Here is a 16,371-nt window from a genome sequence, read left to right as displayed (position 1 = left end):
GGACCCAGATTTAGCATGCTGGAAATATGGTTGTGGGGGCGTGTTGGGGGAGGGGCGGTAATTGGTGGGCTGCGATGGGGTAGTCCCTCTTTTATGTTGTTGGCTGTCCCGGTTTTTTGTTTTGAAAATCTGGTCACCCTACCTCCTAAATTTGATTCCTGGCAACACCATTTTATATACGTGATAAGTATTCCGCCCTTCTGCGCTACGAATCTCAAAACGTGTACATCAATTTCTCCTGGGAATCTACTCAGCAGCATTACTCAGAATGCCGTAAGTGAGTCTCAACCACGGGTGCTCACTCTTCCTTTCCCGCTCCTGCAGTGAGCACGTAGTGCGTCACGCGTGTACTCTGAGAAGTTAGGTTAGGACGAGCTGTGCTTGAACATAACGTATATCTCACGTGATGAGACGTAACGTTCTAGGGTCCGTTTCTCAGATAGGGATTTACAGCTACCCGTGGAATCATGCGTTCTGCACTTTTCTGTCTGTTTGTTATGCCCCTTTGAAAGTACAAGAACCACAAAGCTTCTGAATCTAAGAGCCAGCGGCCCCGCTTTTAATATAAAGGGCAGAATGGCGGTCTCTCTGCCTCAGAAGCGTTATTATCGGCAACGGGCTCATTCTAACCCTATGGCAGATCACACCTTCGATTAGTGAGTGTTTTTTTTTTAAATAACTTTATTGACAGAAGCTCGGGAATTGAAATGTATTCCAACAGCTTTAGTGACAGTATCCCATACTATCGAATTTCACTATGAAGTGGGCGAGAATTGGGGGCCTGCTCTCGTTTCGAAGTGTTTCGGACTACTTGCGTTTGCATTTACAAATGAAGTCCTATACTGGTGGCAAGAACCCTTCTTCATAAGTGTCCTATTCCATTCGGCATTTGATATTCTAATCCAGGTTTTAAATTTGCATTCTGGGGCTCGTAGTCCTTGGCACACCACTTTAAATTCGGGCTACACGTTCCAGAATGCAGTTTAAAACCAGGACTTGACTAACATCTCCCGAATAGAATGGGGCATGGTTAGTGGTCGGGAGCGGTGCTCCTCTGCTTTTTTTTAATTGTTTCACAGTTCCTATACTTTTATTTTAAAAAGCAACCGTTCCACAATGGTTTCGTTTTTAAATAAAAGCGTAGGAAGCAGATGAAACTTGCACTTCAGTGCACTGCACTGAACATCCCTTAAACAGCAGGCGCATGTGTTTGGGGGTTTGTATTGTGCGTGGCTATGGGGTTTGTGGGGAGTGGGGAAGGCCAGCAGGGAACATAGTTCCACTCTTCTTTTCATGCTTCTTTACTCAGCCACACTGAATTATATTTTTTAATTACGCAGAAATCATAAGCTTTTTGTGCTTTAGTAACTAATGGTTTATTGCACGATGTCCTCAAAGAACATCATTGTGGAAAACATTCAGGTCTCAGTATGAGTGAGTTTCCTGTATCATATGCCAAGTGTTAACTCTCTATTCCTAACCTCTCCCGTGCGAATGTTGGCCAACCACGTTTCACCTAGTAACATGCTGAAAAGTTACGGTAAGGTTACAACATGGCTCCATGTCACCAGGGAGACAATGCTCAACTCCTGGACTCTTCTTTGAATTTACAATGTATTCCGTTGAAGTAAACCAAGATTACAATTCCCAGAATGCATTTGATGGTGAAATTAAACCCAGGATAGGGGTCGAAATTGAGATTTGTTTTATTTTAATTGTTCATTGCTTCCAAACACTGTAAAAGTGTTTAATATGGAAACGTTTGTGCACTCGGCGCTGTAGCCCCCTTCCTCCCCCCCTGCACCATGATTGGTGTCTTGGCCAAATATCATGAACCCTCCCAGGGTAGCCCTTGCGGCTAAGGACCCCAAGGCCGGCTCCAAACATTGGCGGCTCCAAGATGTGTCTGCAGGTGTCCGCAGGGGAAGCCAGTGAAGCCAGCAGTCAACAGACACCAGACACCAACAAAAACTGTGAGTGTGGCATGGGTGGGGAGTGGAGCAATTACTCTACTCCAGAAAACCATTGCCACTCTATCTTACCTCCCAATGACATAGAGTGCCATAATATTAGCATGTCCACACTTAGAATTGTGAACATTAGCCGGCATCGCATCTAGATAGGTTTTTGATTGAAGGATAGCATGCCCGCGCCCATATGAAACTTGAAGGTTAGCATGTGCCACACTTAGAACTGTAAACACCAGCCTGCGCCGCTCCTGGGTAGGATTGTAAATGTTAGCACGCCACACCTAGATAGAACTCTGAACATTAGCCTGCGCCGCTTTTAGATAAGACTGTGAAGGCCAACAAGTGCCACACTTATAGAAAACTGTGATTGTTAGCATGCTAAAGGTCAGGTAACCCACTAACCAATATAACCTCAAACTCTGCATACTTATCTCACTCAAAAACTCACACAACCATCTCTCGCACCACAAGCCACACGCACTTCACAACACTGCAACAACACATAAGCCGGAGCAACAGCACACGCGGACTGACACCGATCCAATCCCTGCACCAAAGCTCAGTATCTGGTGTATATCGAGCTGAAGCTGCCAACAGAACACCACTCCTCTCACTATCCTACTCCCTCTTCACCTTACTAACCCATCCCACCTTATCGTTTACAGATCCGCCAGAGCGTCTGGGGACCTATTCCGTTGGTGACGGTGCGCGGTACAAATACCTTTAACATTTACAACACGCTTAATACCAATGAGTGGTTTCTAAGCACGGGATTGGGGTTCGTACCTGTGTTGCGCTATGTTGGCTTGCTTCCAAGACGAACACGTTGCCCCTGGATGAGTAGGTGCTCAAAGCAGCTCCTGGGTATTGGATATCACCTGATGGGCAGGATCTACCTCAGTGGAAGCACATGGCAAATCTAAATTGTGCATGAGATGCAAACAGTACATTTCTGTCCATGATTTAGGATCCATTCTGCTTTAAATGGCCCTTAAATGTGTCCTTTATTATATCAAACATACACAGTTAATATAGCATATGTATGACTCCAATTGGCACGGGGAGTCAAAAGTAACTCTTAGTAACTGATGATTTCACGCTAACCAGGCTCTCCTCAGCTAGAAACAGGAGCTAAATTGCTCCCAGCAATTTTGAACTTTGCAGGGCTTTGATGTAATGTTGACATGGAGCCACCTGTTACTCTTGGGTTAAGATTACCAGATGACTCCCTGGCACGAAGGACACCCTAAAACCCGGGGTCTGCTTTTAGTTTAGTTTTACTATTGACAGTTGAATGACAGCTCCCATTAACCAATTGACAGAGAAATAAAATCTAAGACCTGGGGCGTACATGCCAACATTCCATTCTGGAAATGCTAGTCCAGCCCGGATATAAATTTAGCATTGTGGGACTTGTAGTCCCTGATTTCCTGATTATAAACCCAGGTTGGCATATGTACAGGGTTATGGTGAATGACTAGCATAGTCATCTTGTAACCTTAAGCATGCATGATATGTGTGCGGTATTATTTAGTCCAGAGCAACAGAAATCAGGACACGATGAAGGGGTCATGCATACCTGCCGAACCACCGGGTTTAACCCGGAGATTCTGGGTTTTTACTCTCTTCTCTGGGGAAGAGCATGGAGTCTCTGGGTTTTCCTGCTTTCTCTGCATCTCCACTAGATGTGTGTGCTTTGATCCCCATCCTGCCATGCAATACCATGTCCTTTGGCACTTCTTAACGTTTGACAGGAATAAACGTTTCTTTCCTGGCCCCCCTAACATCACGTCTGACTGGAGTAAATGTTTTGTTGCTGCCCCCCGACCCCGAAATGCACTCATGTTTGCCTTCAAAGCGAGATAACTGTAATGAAGGGCACACATTACAGCCTCGACTATGCCGAACATGTGCTGTGCCACATGCAGATAAAAAAAAATAAGCTTTTGTGTTGTGTTCGAGTGATTTCATTATCACGTTGATAGTGCACTCAATTTACAATCGCGTTCAAATTTCATATATATATATATATATATATATATATATATATATTTGTGATAGATCCTTTAATATGCTTTGCACATTTCGTGCTTATTACAATCCTGTAAGTTTATTAAACACATATAGTACAAACGTAAATATATTGCAATGTGTGGGCGTGGCCATGTGAACGAGTGGGCGGGGCATTTCTTTGACAAAGATCTCCAGGTTTTTCATTTTGGAATGTAGGCAGGTATGGGGTCATGTGAAGAGCCTACTTGCTTTGCTAAATATTTCCATAACCATACAGATATTTAAAATTGAGGTACATGGTGCTCACATGGTTCCAAAACCAGCAAATTATCAATCAGACTGCACCTCTTCCCTTATCGATGTAGCCCAACTAGTAATGTAATAAAGAAGAATACGTGTGGGAATTGGAACTCCTTGCTTTCATGCCAGATGAGAGGGAATCCAAGTGTCTCTTAGCTCTCAACATTTGCAGTTCTAGTAGAAGGAGGATTTGTGGTCAACAGATGCATTCTCTGATTGAGCTAGTGAATTGAGCCAGCTCCCCATTGTAGACCAAACTACCAGTCATTAGACCCCATCTCCTTTCAACAAGATCTAGCTGATCTAGACATCCAGTTGAACTAAATCCTTCATCATCAGAAACCCCTTACTCTAAGGCACCTCCTTCTGATAGAGCAATGTCTAATGGAATATGGCTTTGTCTATCAGCTAGACTAAAAAACCTTATTTTTTATTTTTATTTTTTAATTTTATTTCAGGTTTTCACAATCAAAGAACAAAATACATTTGTAAAGACATCAACAAGGAAACCCCCTTTGCCCCATCCCCTTGCTGCCCTCCTCCCCCACCCCCTAGGTAACCGTTTTTACAGCTTAAAGAAACATTAACAGAAAACCATTGGTTGTCTAACGTGGGGTAGAGATGCAAAGCTACATTACACGCATGTACACGGCCTCTTCCTGTGCCTTCCATAGTTCTTTGGCTGTTGTCCAACCTTATATTCCACTCCACCCGCCCCCCCCCCACCGTGAATCCCTCCACTCCTGGGTCATCCCTAATTCTTTCTGGTAGTGGTTCTAAAGAAAGCGCAAATAAAATCGGGGATAGAGGGCAGCCCTGCCTCGTACCCCTGCTCAAAGCAACCCATCAAGAGAAGCCTCCATTAACCGCCAAGCATGCCTGTGGGGACCCATAGACTGCCATAATGCCTCACCTGAACCTTGGATCCAGACCCATAGTACCTCCTTGAAAAGGCCCACTCAACCCTGTCTTTTCCGCATCCACAGATAAAAGAACTGGGTCCCTACCCTCACGTCCCTTGCTTCATGGATCAGATGCAGGGTTTTCCCAAATGTGTCTGTTCGCGTATAAAGCCCACTTGGTCCGAGTGAATCAATTGGGGCATATGCGTCTTTAGTCTTGCCGCCAGATCCTGGGTATACATTTTGGCACCGATGTTCATGAGCGAGATGGGACGCCTTTTAGGGGGTCCTGCCCTCCTTCGGTATGACCGTGAGCATTGCTCGGGGGGGGGGGAAGTCTCAGGAGCTTCCCCCATCTCCAGGATATCTTTAAACAATTAGGGGGGGTAAGGAACGACTTATAAAAGCCCACAGTAAAACCGTCCTCACCCGGGGCCTTCCCTGTGGGGACCCTTGACACTGCACTACTTATTTCGGCAGCCGTTATAGGGGCTTCCAGTGCCTCGGCATTCTCCCGGGAGAACCTGGGCATCCTAATTCCATCTAAGTACCGGATTGTCCCTCCAGTGTCTGGGTTGACGCCTGTTTTATAAAGGTCCTCGTAAAATGACGCGAACGCCTCTCAAATACCCCCCCCTCAGGACTCTATATTCCCCACCCCCTCTATAGCCTTAATCCACCTGTCGGCTCTCTGTCCCCTAAGTCTTGCTGCTAACAATGTATCCGCCATATCTCCCTTCTCATAAAACATTTGTCTCATGAACTGCAGTTTTCTAGTAACCTGACCTTCCTCAAGGAGTCGCAATTCTTCCCTTTTCCTTCTCGCCACCAAAACCCTTTCTTCCCTCTCCTCGACAGTGACCCTAACCCTCCTGTCTAGTTGGGCAATTTCGGCCCGTAACTTGTTTTCAATGAATTTCTGCTCTTGTTTTTTCAGAGCCCCCTCCCTGATCAGGATCCCCCTCCATGTCGCCTTCCCCGCGTTCCACACGGTTCTCCTGGAGACCTCCCCTGTATTATTTGCTTTGAAATATTCTGCAATTTCTTTGGACAGTTCCTCATGGAACACCAGGTCTTTCGATAGGGAATCATTGCATCTCATGCCAATTAAGATCCACCAAAACCAAATCATGGTCCGACCACGAAATTGGAGAGATCTCCGAATTCTGCGCCTCCTCCCAGAGACCCCTTGACGTATAGATGTAGTCATTCCTGGTAAAAGTGCAGTGGAGGGCAGAGTAAAAGGTATACACCATATCCTCTGGGTGTAGGTGCCGCCATATGTCCCGTAGCCCATAGACCTCCAACATTCCCAAGACCTACCCTTACAGTGGCTGAGGCCCTTCTTCCATATCTCCCTCCCGGGTTTGTCTAGCGGCCCTAAAATATGGCCACATATTGAGGTCGCCACCCAGAATTATATGGCCCATGGCTTCAAGCATTATCTTTGGGAGGGTTTTCAGCAGATACCTCTGCTGCCCCTGATTTGGACTGTAGATTGTCGCAAACGTGAACTCCACCTTGTTTATAGTCCCAGAGATCAGGAGAGCCCCACCCTATTCATCAGCCCAGACCTTGTGACCTCCATCCTTCGTCCTTTAGCAATAAGGATTCCAACCCCTGCTTTTGTAAGGGGACTAGATCCCCAGTATTCCTGTCCGAGTGCCCTACCCGGGAACCTCCTTTCTTCCCCTCTGGTGTATTTTGTCTCTTGAAGGAACAGTACATCAAAACCAGCTCTGCGAAATTCCCTAGCCATCAGTGACTGCTTCGAGGGCAAGTTCATATCCTTAACATTCAACAGAGAACCTCTCCCTTGTCTCCCTGCGCTACAACTATCCTCCCATCGTTCTTATCCTCAGACCTTTAGTCACTATGGGCAGCCCTTGCATATACATCCTTTCTCCTGCAACTGGTAAACACTTTTTTGAGAAGATCCTTGTCCTACCCCCGTTTTAAGATACCCTCTCTACCCCCTTCTCACCCCTCCTCGGCGTCCGTATCCCCCTGGTTAACATCAACAGCGGTAAAACGGACCACCGGTTGGAACCAGCTCCCTCCCGGTCCCGTTCACATCAAACCTAATGTATTTTCGAGCCCCCCCCGACCATCTCCTCCAAATGCCCCCCCCCCCCCCCAGCTTCATCATATATCACCCTCCCAAGTCCCAATGTGAGACCTCCTGGTCCTGTCTACTTCAGTCCATCCCCCCCCTCCAGCCACCCGCTCTGGGTCATGGCTTCCCTTCAACCAGAAGCCCTTGCATTCCTCACACACAAAACACTAGCAGGCCAGATCGGTGACCTGCCGGACAATACTCCACCCCAGTACCCCTTAATGAGAAACGCACTGGTCCCGAGACCCCATCCATGATGATTTCATCCTGTGTCAAGTCTCAGCTGTGGGAGACGTGTTCAACTATCTATATTTCCTGGATCCCGGAATCCGTCTTCTCCTAGATCCTTTGATAAGTCACTGCCTGTCACCAGCTGCCTTGTCTCCCTGATTCTCCGAAGTGTCGGCTTCTCCCAGCAACTTCCCTGTGACTTTTCTAATGTCTTCCTCTGTCATCAGCCTGTGCGTATGGCTGTCCCACTCGAAGGAGATGCAGAACGGGACCCCCCCACCTGTACCGCACTCCTTTCTCATTCAACCATTTAGTCAAGGGAGAGCACATTCTCCACTTGGTTAAGGTCAGGGAGGACAGGTCTTGAAAGATCATCACGCTAGATGTGCCATATGTGACCGGGCCACTCCGCTTCACTCTTTCAAGAATGTTCACTTTGTCGGCATAGTTATGGAACTTGGCAAGGACTGACCTCTGGCCCCTCCGGAGCCCGACCAGCACGGTGGATTCTCTTAATCTTGGCTTCGTCAATGGTGTCATCCTCAAAGTCCAGTTTTGTACCCTCATGTAAGGCTCTCTTCAGGTCAAGTTCCGTCTCCCCCTCTCGATCTGGAATACCAAAAAGCCTGAGGTTATTACGCTTCTCGCGATTTTCCAAATCATCCATCTTCATCCTGACCTCTTCCTCGTTTCTCTCAATTTCGGTAAACTGCATGTCCATATGTGTCTATGGTGTCGAGAGGGGATTGATTGTGCTCGACTTCTCCGAGTCTCTCCACCATTTCGTCTATTCGTTGGGTGATTCTGTCCACCCTGTTCCCAATGTCTGCCCTCATATTTCCTCCATGTGTGCAGCAACATCCTTCTTAGTTGCTGCAGATTCCTCTGGTGGGTGGCCATATTGGGTTGTAGTATTTCCCGAACTCCTGGATCACTTGATGTGTACTTACAGGCGGCCAACTTCAGCCTTGCCTCCATGCGCCTGCCCCCGGTAGGTCCTCTGGGGGACGTTCCCCCATTTGGTCAGTGGGCGCCGGAGGACAATGCTTGCCTCGAGGCATACACCTCTAGACTACCTTCAGTTCCCTGGTCTGGGAGGCAGGCACCTGCCCCGAGATCGGGGGCCCTCACCTCCCTGCTGGGGGGAGACTTCTTCAGATTGCCTCGAGGGCTGCTACATCTGTTCTCAACACTTGCACAGTGTACGTTGCGGGCCTGGAGGCCGCCTGTGTCCAAGCGTCACTTTTTCTCCTTTTGTCTCCAGGGTCCCTATATCCGTCAACTCATTCCTCCTCCAATGGCGCCAATAACAGTGGTCCTCACCCTGCGTTTTGTGGGCTCCTAGTCACCCTGAGGACGGCCTTGCGCCACAACATGTTTCAGGGGGAGCATTTAGGACCACCGATCTTCAAACGCCATTGTTGGGCCCCGTATCCGTTGGACTTCCCTGAAAGTGGTCCACTTATCAATAGTCCTGTAAGTGGACCTTGTCCCCGGGACTATGGGGCTTCCTCTTTTCACTCCCTGCCGTTTTGGAAGGGGGTTTCAGCCCAGATAACCACTGACCTTCGCATTTCCCCATTCCCTGATGCGGATGGGCTTGACCCGGGTTTGAATGGCGCAGCTCCCACAGCGTCCAATACCCAGAGGAGGTGGGCACATGCCCCTAAAAAGGGGACCCTTACCTCCCTCGGGCCTCTGCTGTCGAACCCTGACTGGCTCCTCTCCACTGTCTTGACCTCTATCCTTTTAAAATCCACACGGAGATCAGCCTTTGCGTGACCCACGTCGGATGACCCTGTTTTGGGGTTGGTCTAGGGGGTCAACACACACTGGTGATCCTTCAATCAGTAGGTGTGGGCTCCTCTCTGTACATCAGGGGTGCCTTTAGTGAAGAGCAGGATAGTATACCGCTTCCCTTTCGTGCCGTAGCGGCGACGGCTAGCTGTGTTTCTGCCTGTATTTCAATCCATCACTGCCCAGCCTGCGGTCATTTCCACCTAAGAGTCCAGATATGCCTTGGTCATGGACCTGTATTTCCAACTTGTCCAGTGAGGAGCTCCTCCCCCTGTGAGATATCGCTCACTGTGACTCCTTCCTGGCCTTCTCTCGGGGGTGCGTAGAGCGCTACCGAACACTGTATAACAACGCTCTGACTTTTATGTTTCCCATCGCGGGCCTCTCTCCCATGTGTTTATCCCTGGAATGGGGCTGGACCGTGCTGCTACCAGCAGACTTGCGCTCACGGCCCCTGCTGGTCCCCGGCTCACCGTTCTGCGCTCCCCCGCCAGACTGGGCTGGATTTTTACAGTAGGGGGGGCGGCCACCGCCAAAGGAGTGGAAGCCGACACTAACCTTGGCCAGTCTGACTGCGCACCTCCGATTTCCCTCTTCCGAGCTGTCCCTCACCAGGAAGGTGCTTCCTTGCTTGAGTGTCTTCTCACGCCTCCGGAGCCTTCAGGGGGTCAGGGGGGAGGAGCGCCCAGCATTGTTCCATCTTCCAATGGGATAGGGCACAAAGCCCCACAGTCCCTCTGTACCTGCAATCCTCTTTAGCCCAACCGCTATATGGAGCCGCGTGCACAGGGTTTTTCGTATGGTGGCTCCTCCCTTCCACTCTGTGTCACCAACCACGTTCTGTTCTACCCTTTGTGGGGGGCCCCACGCTCTGATTCTTCACCTGGGTGTTCTGGGGGTGTTACCCACCAGGGCAATTCACTCCATTCTTCTTGGGGCGGGGGTTCAGTTCGGTGGGGCACAGATCCCTTAATGGCCCGGTGAGACAGGAGCTTTGCACTCAGGCTGCCATTGCCTGCACGCCCCTTGGTGGCTCACTAAACTACCTTTTTTATGCAACATTCCTCCCTTTCAACGAGATACACATACTCCACCTAGCATGCTGTCCTTTGAAGGTGAATCAACATCTACTCTACCCCAGTAGGTCCATCATTTGCCCACTACATCCTTCTGGGTTTGGCAGATGGAAAGAAGGGCTTGACACTTTCTTGTGAGTATTGATGAGTATAGACATTTTGCAATAATTGTGTAGTCCGAGTCTGCTATAGACATGCGTTGATGTTGTCTGCAAGGATGTTTCAGTACAGGTGTTTGCTTCCGGTTGTTGTGACAGGTGACCTGCATGATTAGACAGCAAAAAGATCCTGAATGAAATAGAACAAGTGTTTTTGAATGACACCTTAATTAAGGATGTCAAAGATAAATTAGTCTATTGACAAATAGAGGAGTGTAGGAGATGCATTGAAAAAAAATCTATGCAGTCAGCCTTACAGATTAGGGGTGTATCGGCCACTTTTACTCCCTAAAAATAGGCAAATACTTAAAAAAAATAAACAAAGGGAGTACAAACCTTGTGCCTGTGCTTTCACCCACAGCTCCATAGATGGGTTTGGACCAGCAGTGAATGAAGTGCCACTAGAAGAAACTACTATTGTCATTGCCTGACTGGAAGAAGCAAACATGTATCTTTTAATGTGCATGAATAACTAGGTGCAAATAAATAATTATTGCAAAAACATTACCATGTTCCGGTTAATACATATTTTTTCTAATTTTTAAAATTCTCCCATCGGGAATTAGACTTACATTTTTACTCCCTAAAATATAATTTTACTCCCAACTTTAAAAAATAGGGAGTGAAATACTCCAACTTCAAAATCTTATCTTATGTCAAGAGGAATACACAGCATCAGAAAGCAATAGGCAGTCCCCAAAGAATAAATGCAGAGCTTTTCAGAGACTGTCCTCAAATTCAGATGAGGACTTTGAAGAACAACCAAATACAAACTATCATGAAGGTAATTCTAACATAAAAAGGGTTCAGTTTTTAGGAAGAGGCAGTTTAAGTGGACAGGGAGAGCTAAGCAATTTCTTTTTTAAAAACTTTTATTTTATTGGCAGCGGCAGTCAGTTACAAATACTGAACATTTAAACATTTCTACTAACAACTTGAGTATAGCACATTCGCAGGTAACCATGTCTAACAACTTCATCAAGTTCGGATGAATATACACGGCAATAATACACTTTTGATCATGAAACTGGGGATACAGCTGGGGTCGAGTCTCTGTCTACTTCTCTATTAAGATAGCTGCAAAAGGCAGTCCAAATGTTCCTTGGGTGAGCTTGTAAAGGAAGTGAGGCAATATATTCCTCTTCGCATGTCTGGGGCGAGCTTCCAACATTGCAATATACATTTCTTGGCCACCATACTGCCCACATTTAGAAATCTAGACATCTTCTTGATTTCATCCCCCCTCCAAATACAAAACAAGAGAGCCATCGGATCAGAATTGATTGTCATGTCCACAATTTCAGAAAGTGCGCCAAAGATATCCCCCCAGAATGCATTCAGCGCCGGGCATAACCAAAACATATGCTCATGGTCCGCGTTCTCTCCCAAGCATCTCCAGCAGACTTGTACCTGGTCACGAGAAAACCGTGTCAATCTGTATGGGGTGTAATACACTCTATTTAACAGTTTGTATTGCATGCATCGATATCTAGGGCTTAAGGAGACCCTACGCGTGTGAGAGCACATCTTTTTCCACATGCCGTCCGTGATATCCAAACCCAATTCCTTAGCCCAGGCATTCCGGGCGTTTGGGATCCCATCCGGGAGCTTTAAGAGGATTATGTATAGGGAAGAGACTATTCCCCGACTATTGCTGGAGTTAGCAATATACTGTAGCTCAGGGGTGTCCTGGGGTTCTTCTGGAAATGATGACCACATGTTACATACTGCAGCATTTCCGTGGCAGAGCCTGTGTGGCCAGGGCGCCAAGTCTGTGGAGTGATGAACTGCCCTTCCGGAAACAAGTGTGTTAGGGCATGGTACCCTAAGTTAGACCAGTGCAGAGAGAGTTTATCATGAGTAGGTACTAGCCAGGGAAGCGCCATATGGGGAGCCATTTATAATATGGGCGGGTTGTAGAAGCATGGTCAAGAAGGCGTCGCCAGGCCATTAGAGTAGACGCGACGGGATCGACTGAGGCGCTAGTTGTGTATTTATGTTGGAGGATCAAGGTCATGGTGTTGACCTCAGTCGTGGCTAGTTGTTCAAGCTTAATATGAGGGGGAGCAGTGGGATGTTTATACCAATATGTGGCGAATTGGGCTTGTGCTGCTATCCAGTATAGGGTCAGGTCCGGAGCTGCAAAATCCCCTTTCTCATAGGGTAGAGTCATGTGTCGCCATTTCTTGCGAACCGCTCCGTCATGCCACAAGAATCGTGAGCTCATAGTGTGTAGTTCCTTAAAGTATTTGCCCCGGCCAGATTGGCACATTTCAAAATATGTATAAGAGCTTGGGGACAAGGACCATCTTAATCAAGGAGAGTCTACCAGCTAAGGAGAGTGGTAAGGCGCTCCACTTGGTGATTTTGGCTTTAAAGTGTTTTGCTCCGGCAGTGTAGTTGTCAGAAATTAAAGTAGATCTGGATAGTGTTACCTGGACTCCTAGGTATCTGACACCGCCGGGTGACCATCAAAGGGGGTACTCACAAGTCGGTTGTTGGGTAGCAGTGGTGAGGGGGAATATCTCTGATTTTGTGTAATTAATGGTAAAGCCAGAAAAGGTGCCCACTTTGATTATGTCTCTCAATATGGGGCACAAATGTGTAGACAGGGTTTTGACATACAAGAGAACATCATCCGCATATAGCGATATTATTTCATGAGTCTGCCAGGCGTAGGCCCCTATGAGAATGTCGTGCCCGGACATAGTCTGCCATTGGCTCAATGACCAGGGCAAAAAGAATAGGGGAAAAGGGACAACCCTGGCGTGTGCCTCTGCGTAATTCGAATGAATGTGAAGCCAAGGAATTGACCAAGACTCTAGCAATGGGGCAGGTATATAATACCCTAACGTAATGGATAGCCCCATTTTCTCCAGGACTGCCCACATATATTGCCACAAGACCATGTTGAAGGCCTTTTGTGCACAGAGTGTGATCGAGGCTGCCTCCATGCCCTGATCTATCCTTGAGAGGACATTGAAGAGCCTCCTAATGTTTAGAGCCGTAGATCGTGCCGTTTTGGTCGTCGTGGACGAGGTACGGCATAATAGGGAGAAATCTATTCGCCAGGGTCTTGGCAAGTATCATCGTGTCCAGGTTCATAAGTGACGGGGGCCTGTAGGATCCACAGTCGTCGCTGGGCTTGCCAGGCTTCAGTAGAACTGTTGTAGTTGCTTTGCGCATTGATGGGGGGATAATGGACTCATGAATCGCCTCAGACCAGACCGCCAGTAGTCTGGGTGCTAGGATGGCAACGTGCTGCTGATAAAACTCCGAGGTGAGCCCATCCAGGCCCGGAGCTTTGCATCGGGGGAGGTCAGTTACAGCTTTGACTATCTCTTCCAGTGTTATAGGGGCGTCTAGCTGTTCACGGTTGGATTGGGATATAATAGTCATGGGGATTTGATCTAGCAAATCCAGGATATCTTGTGTATTATGTTCCTGTCATGGAGTGTATCAGTATAAAATTGTGAGAAAGTCAAGAGTATCTGTTGGTCTGACCACTGCGGAACCCCCTGCGGGTCTTTGATACATTCTATGTGCGTTCTACCCCCTTCTGCTATGATTAACCTGGCTAGTGTTCTACCGGGGCGTTCACCCTTTCCATATCTCCTTGCCGCAACAGGTACTTTATTTCGCGCATAACATGGGATTCGAATGTTTCCAGTTCCATCCGAATTTGAACCAATTTGGATGGTGGCGCATTTGTGGCGCACTCTAGCTCCAGCGCCTTGAGGCGAGCCTCAGAGCGCTGTAGATCATTCCTGATGGTTTTTAAGACACCCGCTTCGTGAGAGATGGCCATGCCTCTGATAGAAACCTTAAATGCCTCCCAGCGGACCTCAAAAGTGGTGTCCTGATGTGGGTTGCATTCGAAGAAAGTCCGGATGTCAATAAGGATCTCGGCCTTAAACACTACGTCAAGTAGTGCTTCAGATTTGAAGCGCCAAGCATTGCGTTGGGGCAGGGGGTTGTGAGCTCCAATCTCAGCGTCATCGGTGTATGGTCGGAGAAGGTACGACTCAGTATATGGGTATCTGTGACCTTACCAATATGGTCGCCAGAGGCCAGAAACATGTCTAATCTGGAGGAGCTATCATGGACAGAAGAGTAGAAGGTGTACTCACGTGACTGAGGATGAACAGTCCTCCATATATCTTGCAACCCAAGGGAGGTCATGCATGTCAGCAGGCGTCCAGCCGCCCTTGAATGGGCCCTAGGTGCCGCACCAGACCTATCTGTGTTGTTGTGTATGAGATTGATGTCCCCCCCAAAACCTATATGGATCCCCACAAATCCCGTTAGTATTAGTATGTTATGTTATATGGAGGATATTTTATTATAGAATTCAGGGGTATCGACATTAGGGCCGTAGGTGTTCACCAATATACACCCTCGACCTGTAAGAGATAAGCAATTTCAACAACTATTAAATGAAGGGATAGAATATAAAAAACACAACAATGGGTCTTTTTTAAAAAAGAAATTTGAAAAGACGACGATCGTACACACAATAGATCAAGTAACATCTGATTTTGATTGTTTAGTCTGGCGTCTCCCAACATTAGCTGCACCTTTGGTTAGTGTATTTAATAAAGAACGTTTTTTGTTCCCATCAAAATGCCATCTAGGTTACAGTAGGAAACAGAAGTTAGGCAATTTTTAAGGAAGATGAGATTCATTATGTATTTTGGAGAAAATTAATCCATATAAAGACCAATTGGAGTTTATGCCAAACAATACAAACCTGCCTATGAACTTTTGAAGCAATCGTTCTAAATGGTCTACAAAAAAAGTATTGATTAGTATTGTATTGTGTTATTTATATAGCACCCTTTCACCATTTGTAGGGCTCAATGCGCTTTGTGGTTAGAACGCCCTCGGTGACCGTAGTCAATGTGGTGGAGGTTCTAAGAGTTTTAGATTAAGAGATGCTGGTGTGCATTTTCGCCGGCTTAGAAGTTAGGTTGCTGGCTAGGCTCCACTAAGCAGCCCAAAGGTCAGGCATGTGGGTAGGCACTGTTGGTGGTTGGAGATAGACTGCTATTGTTGAAGATTTGGTGTGTGGCCAGCTATAATGAATTTCATTTTTATTTGGTAGTCGCTGTATGCTAGTGGCAGAGGTGTTGAGGTATGTCAGGTGTTTCATTGTGGATGGCTATGTGCGCTGCTAGCCCAGATGGTAATAGCCATAGCTGCATTCTACAGTGCATGGATGTTTGGCCGTGCCTGTGTCCACAGATGTGCTTAAAGGTATACGTACCATATGCTTCAATGTAGTTCGGCTGCAGCGTCCTTTGCCCAGTGTGGACGGCATGGTCTCATTATTTCTGTTCTCTGGTGCAAAAGTTGAGTGGTGAGGGCAAGTGAGGTTTATTGCAGTGTGTCACAGCAAAAGCTGCTGGCTTCCCTGGTGTATTTGTTAGGTAGGAGGGGTGTTGCGCATGGGGCGATAATTTGTCAAGGTGAGCCGATGCAAATGCTGCCATTGTTTGTGTTGTAGTTGGATGTGGAGTAAGGTTTATTGCGGTGTGCCTCAGTGAATGCTGCTGGCTTTCATGCAGTATTTATCGGGTGGGAGTGCATTGGGCGACAGTTTGTCTAGGTGAGCCGCTGCAAATGCTGCCGGCATCAGGTCTGTGATTGGTGTATAGTGATGTTGGGTTCAGGGATGTTGGGTTCAGCAGTGTAGTTTAGAGAGGGGGAGGAGTTAAAGGGGAAGTTTGGAAATGCCAGGCTTTCAGGGCCTTTCTGAATTTCAGGTGATTTTCAGTGTTGTGAATGTGTAGGGGTAGGGCTAGGGAG

At 47.3% G+C, this 16,371-nt stretch overlaps 1 protein-coding gene across 1 annotated transcript in view; it reads left to right on the top strand.

The window, feature by feature from the left end:
• The first annotated feature begins 425 nt into the window (after positions 1-425).
• The window catches only part of METTL1 (methyltransferase 1, tRNA methylguanosine), a 416,530-nt gene continuing 400,584 nt past the window's right edge, over positions 426-16,371 (top strand). The window contains exon 1 of the mRNA XM_069653356.1: positions 426-656. Within this exon, the coding sequence (XP_069509457.1) occupies positions 577-656 (80 nt within the window). The 5' untranslated portion in view covers positions 426-576. The remainder of the gene's footprint in view (positions 657-16,371) is intronic.

Source organism: Ambystoma mexicanum, chromosome 3q, assembly GCF_040938575.1.
Source record: "Ambystoma mexicanum isolate Mex_15411 chromosome 3q, UKY_AmexF1_1, whole genome shotgun sequence".
Lineage (NCBI taxonomy): Eukaryota > Metazoa > Chordata > Amphibia > Caudata > Ambystomatidae > Ambystoma > Ambystoma mexicanum.
Note: the sequence above shows the minus strand (reverse complement) of the source record. Positions and strands in the feature narration are given on the sequence as shown.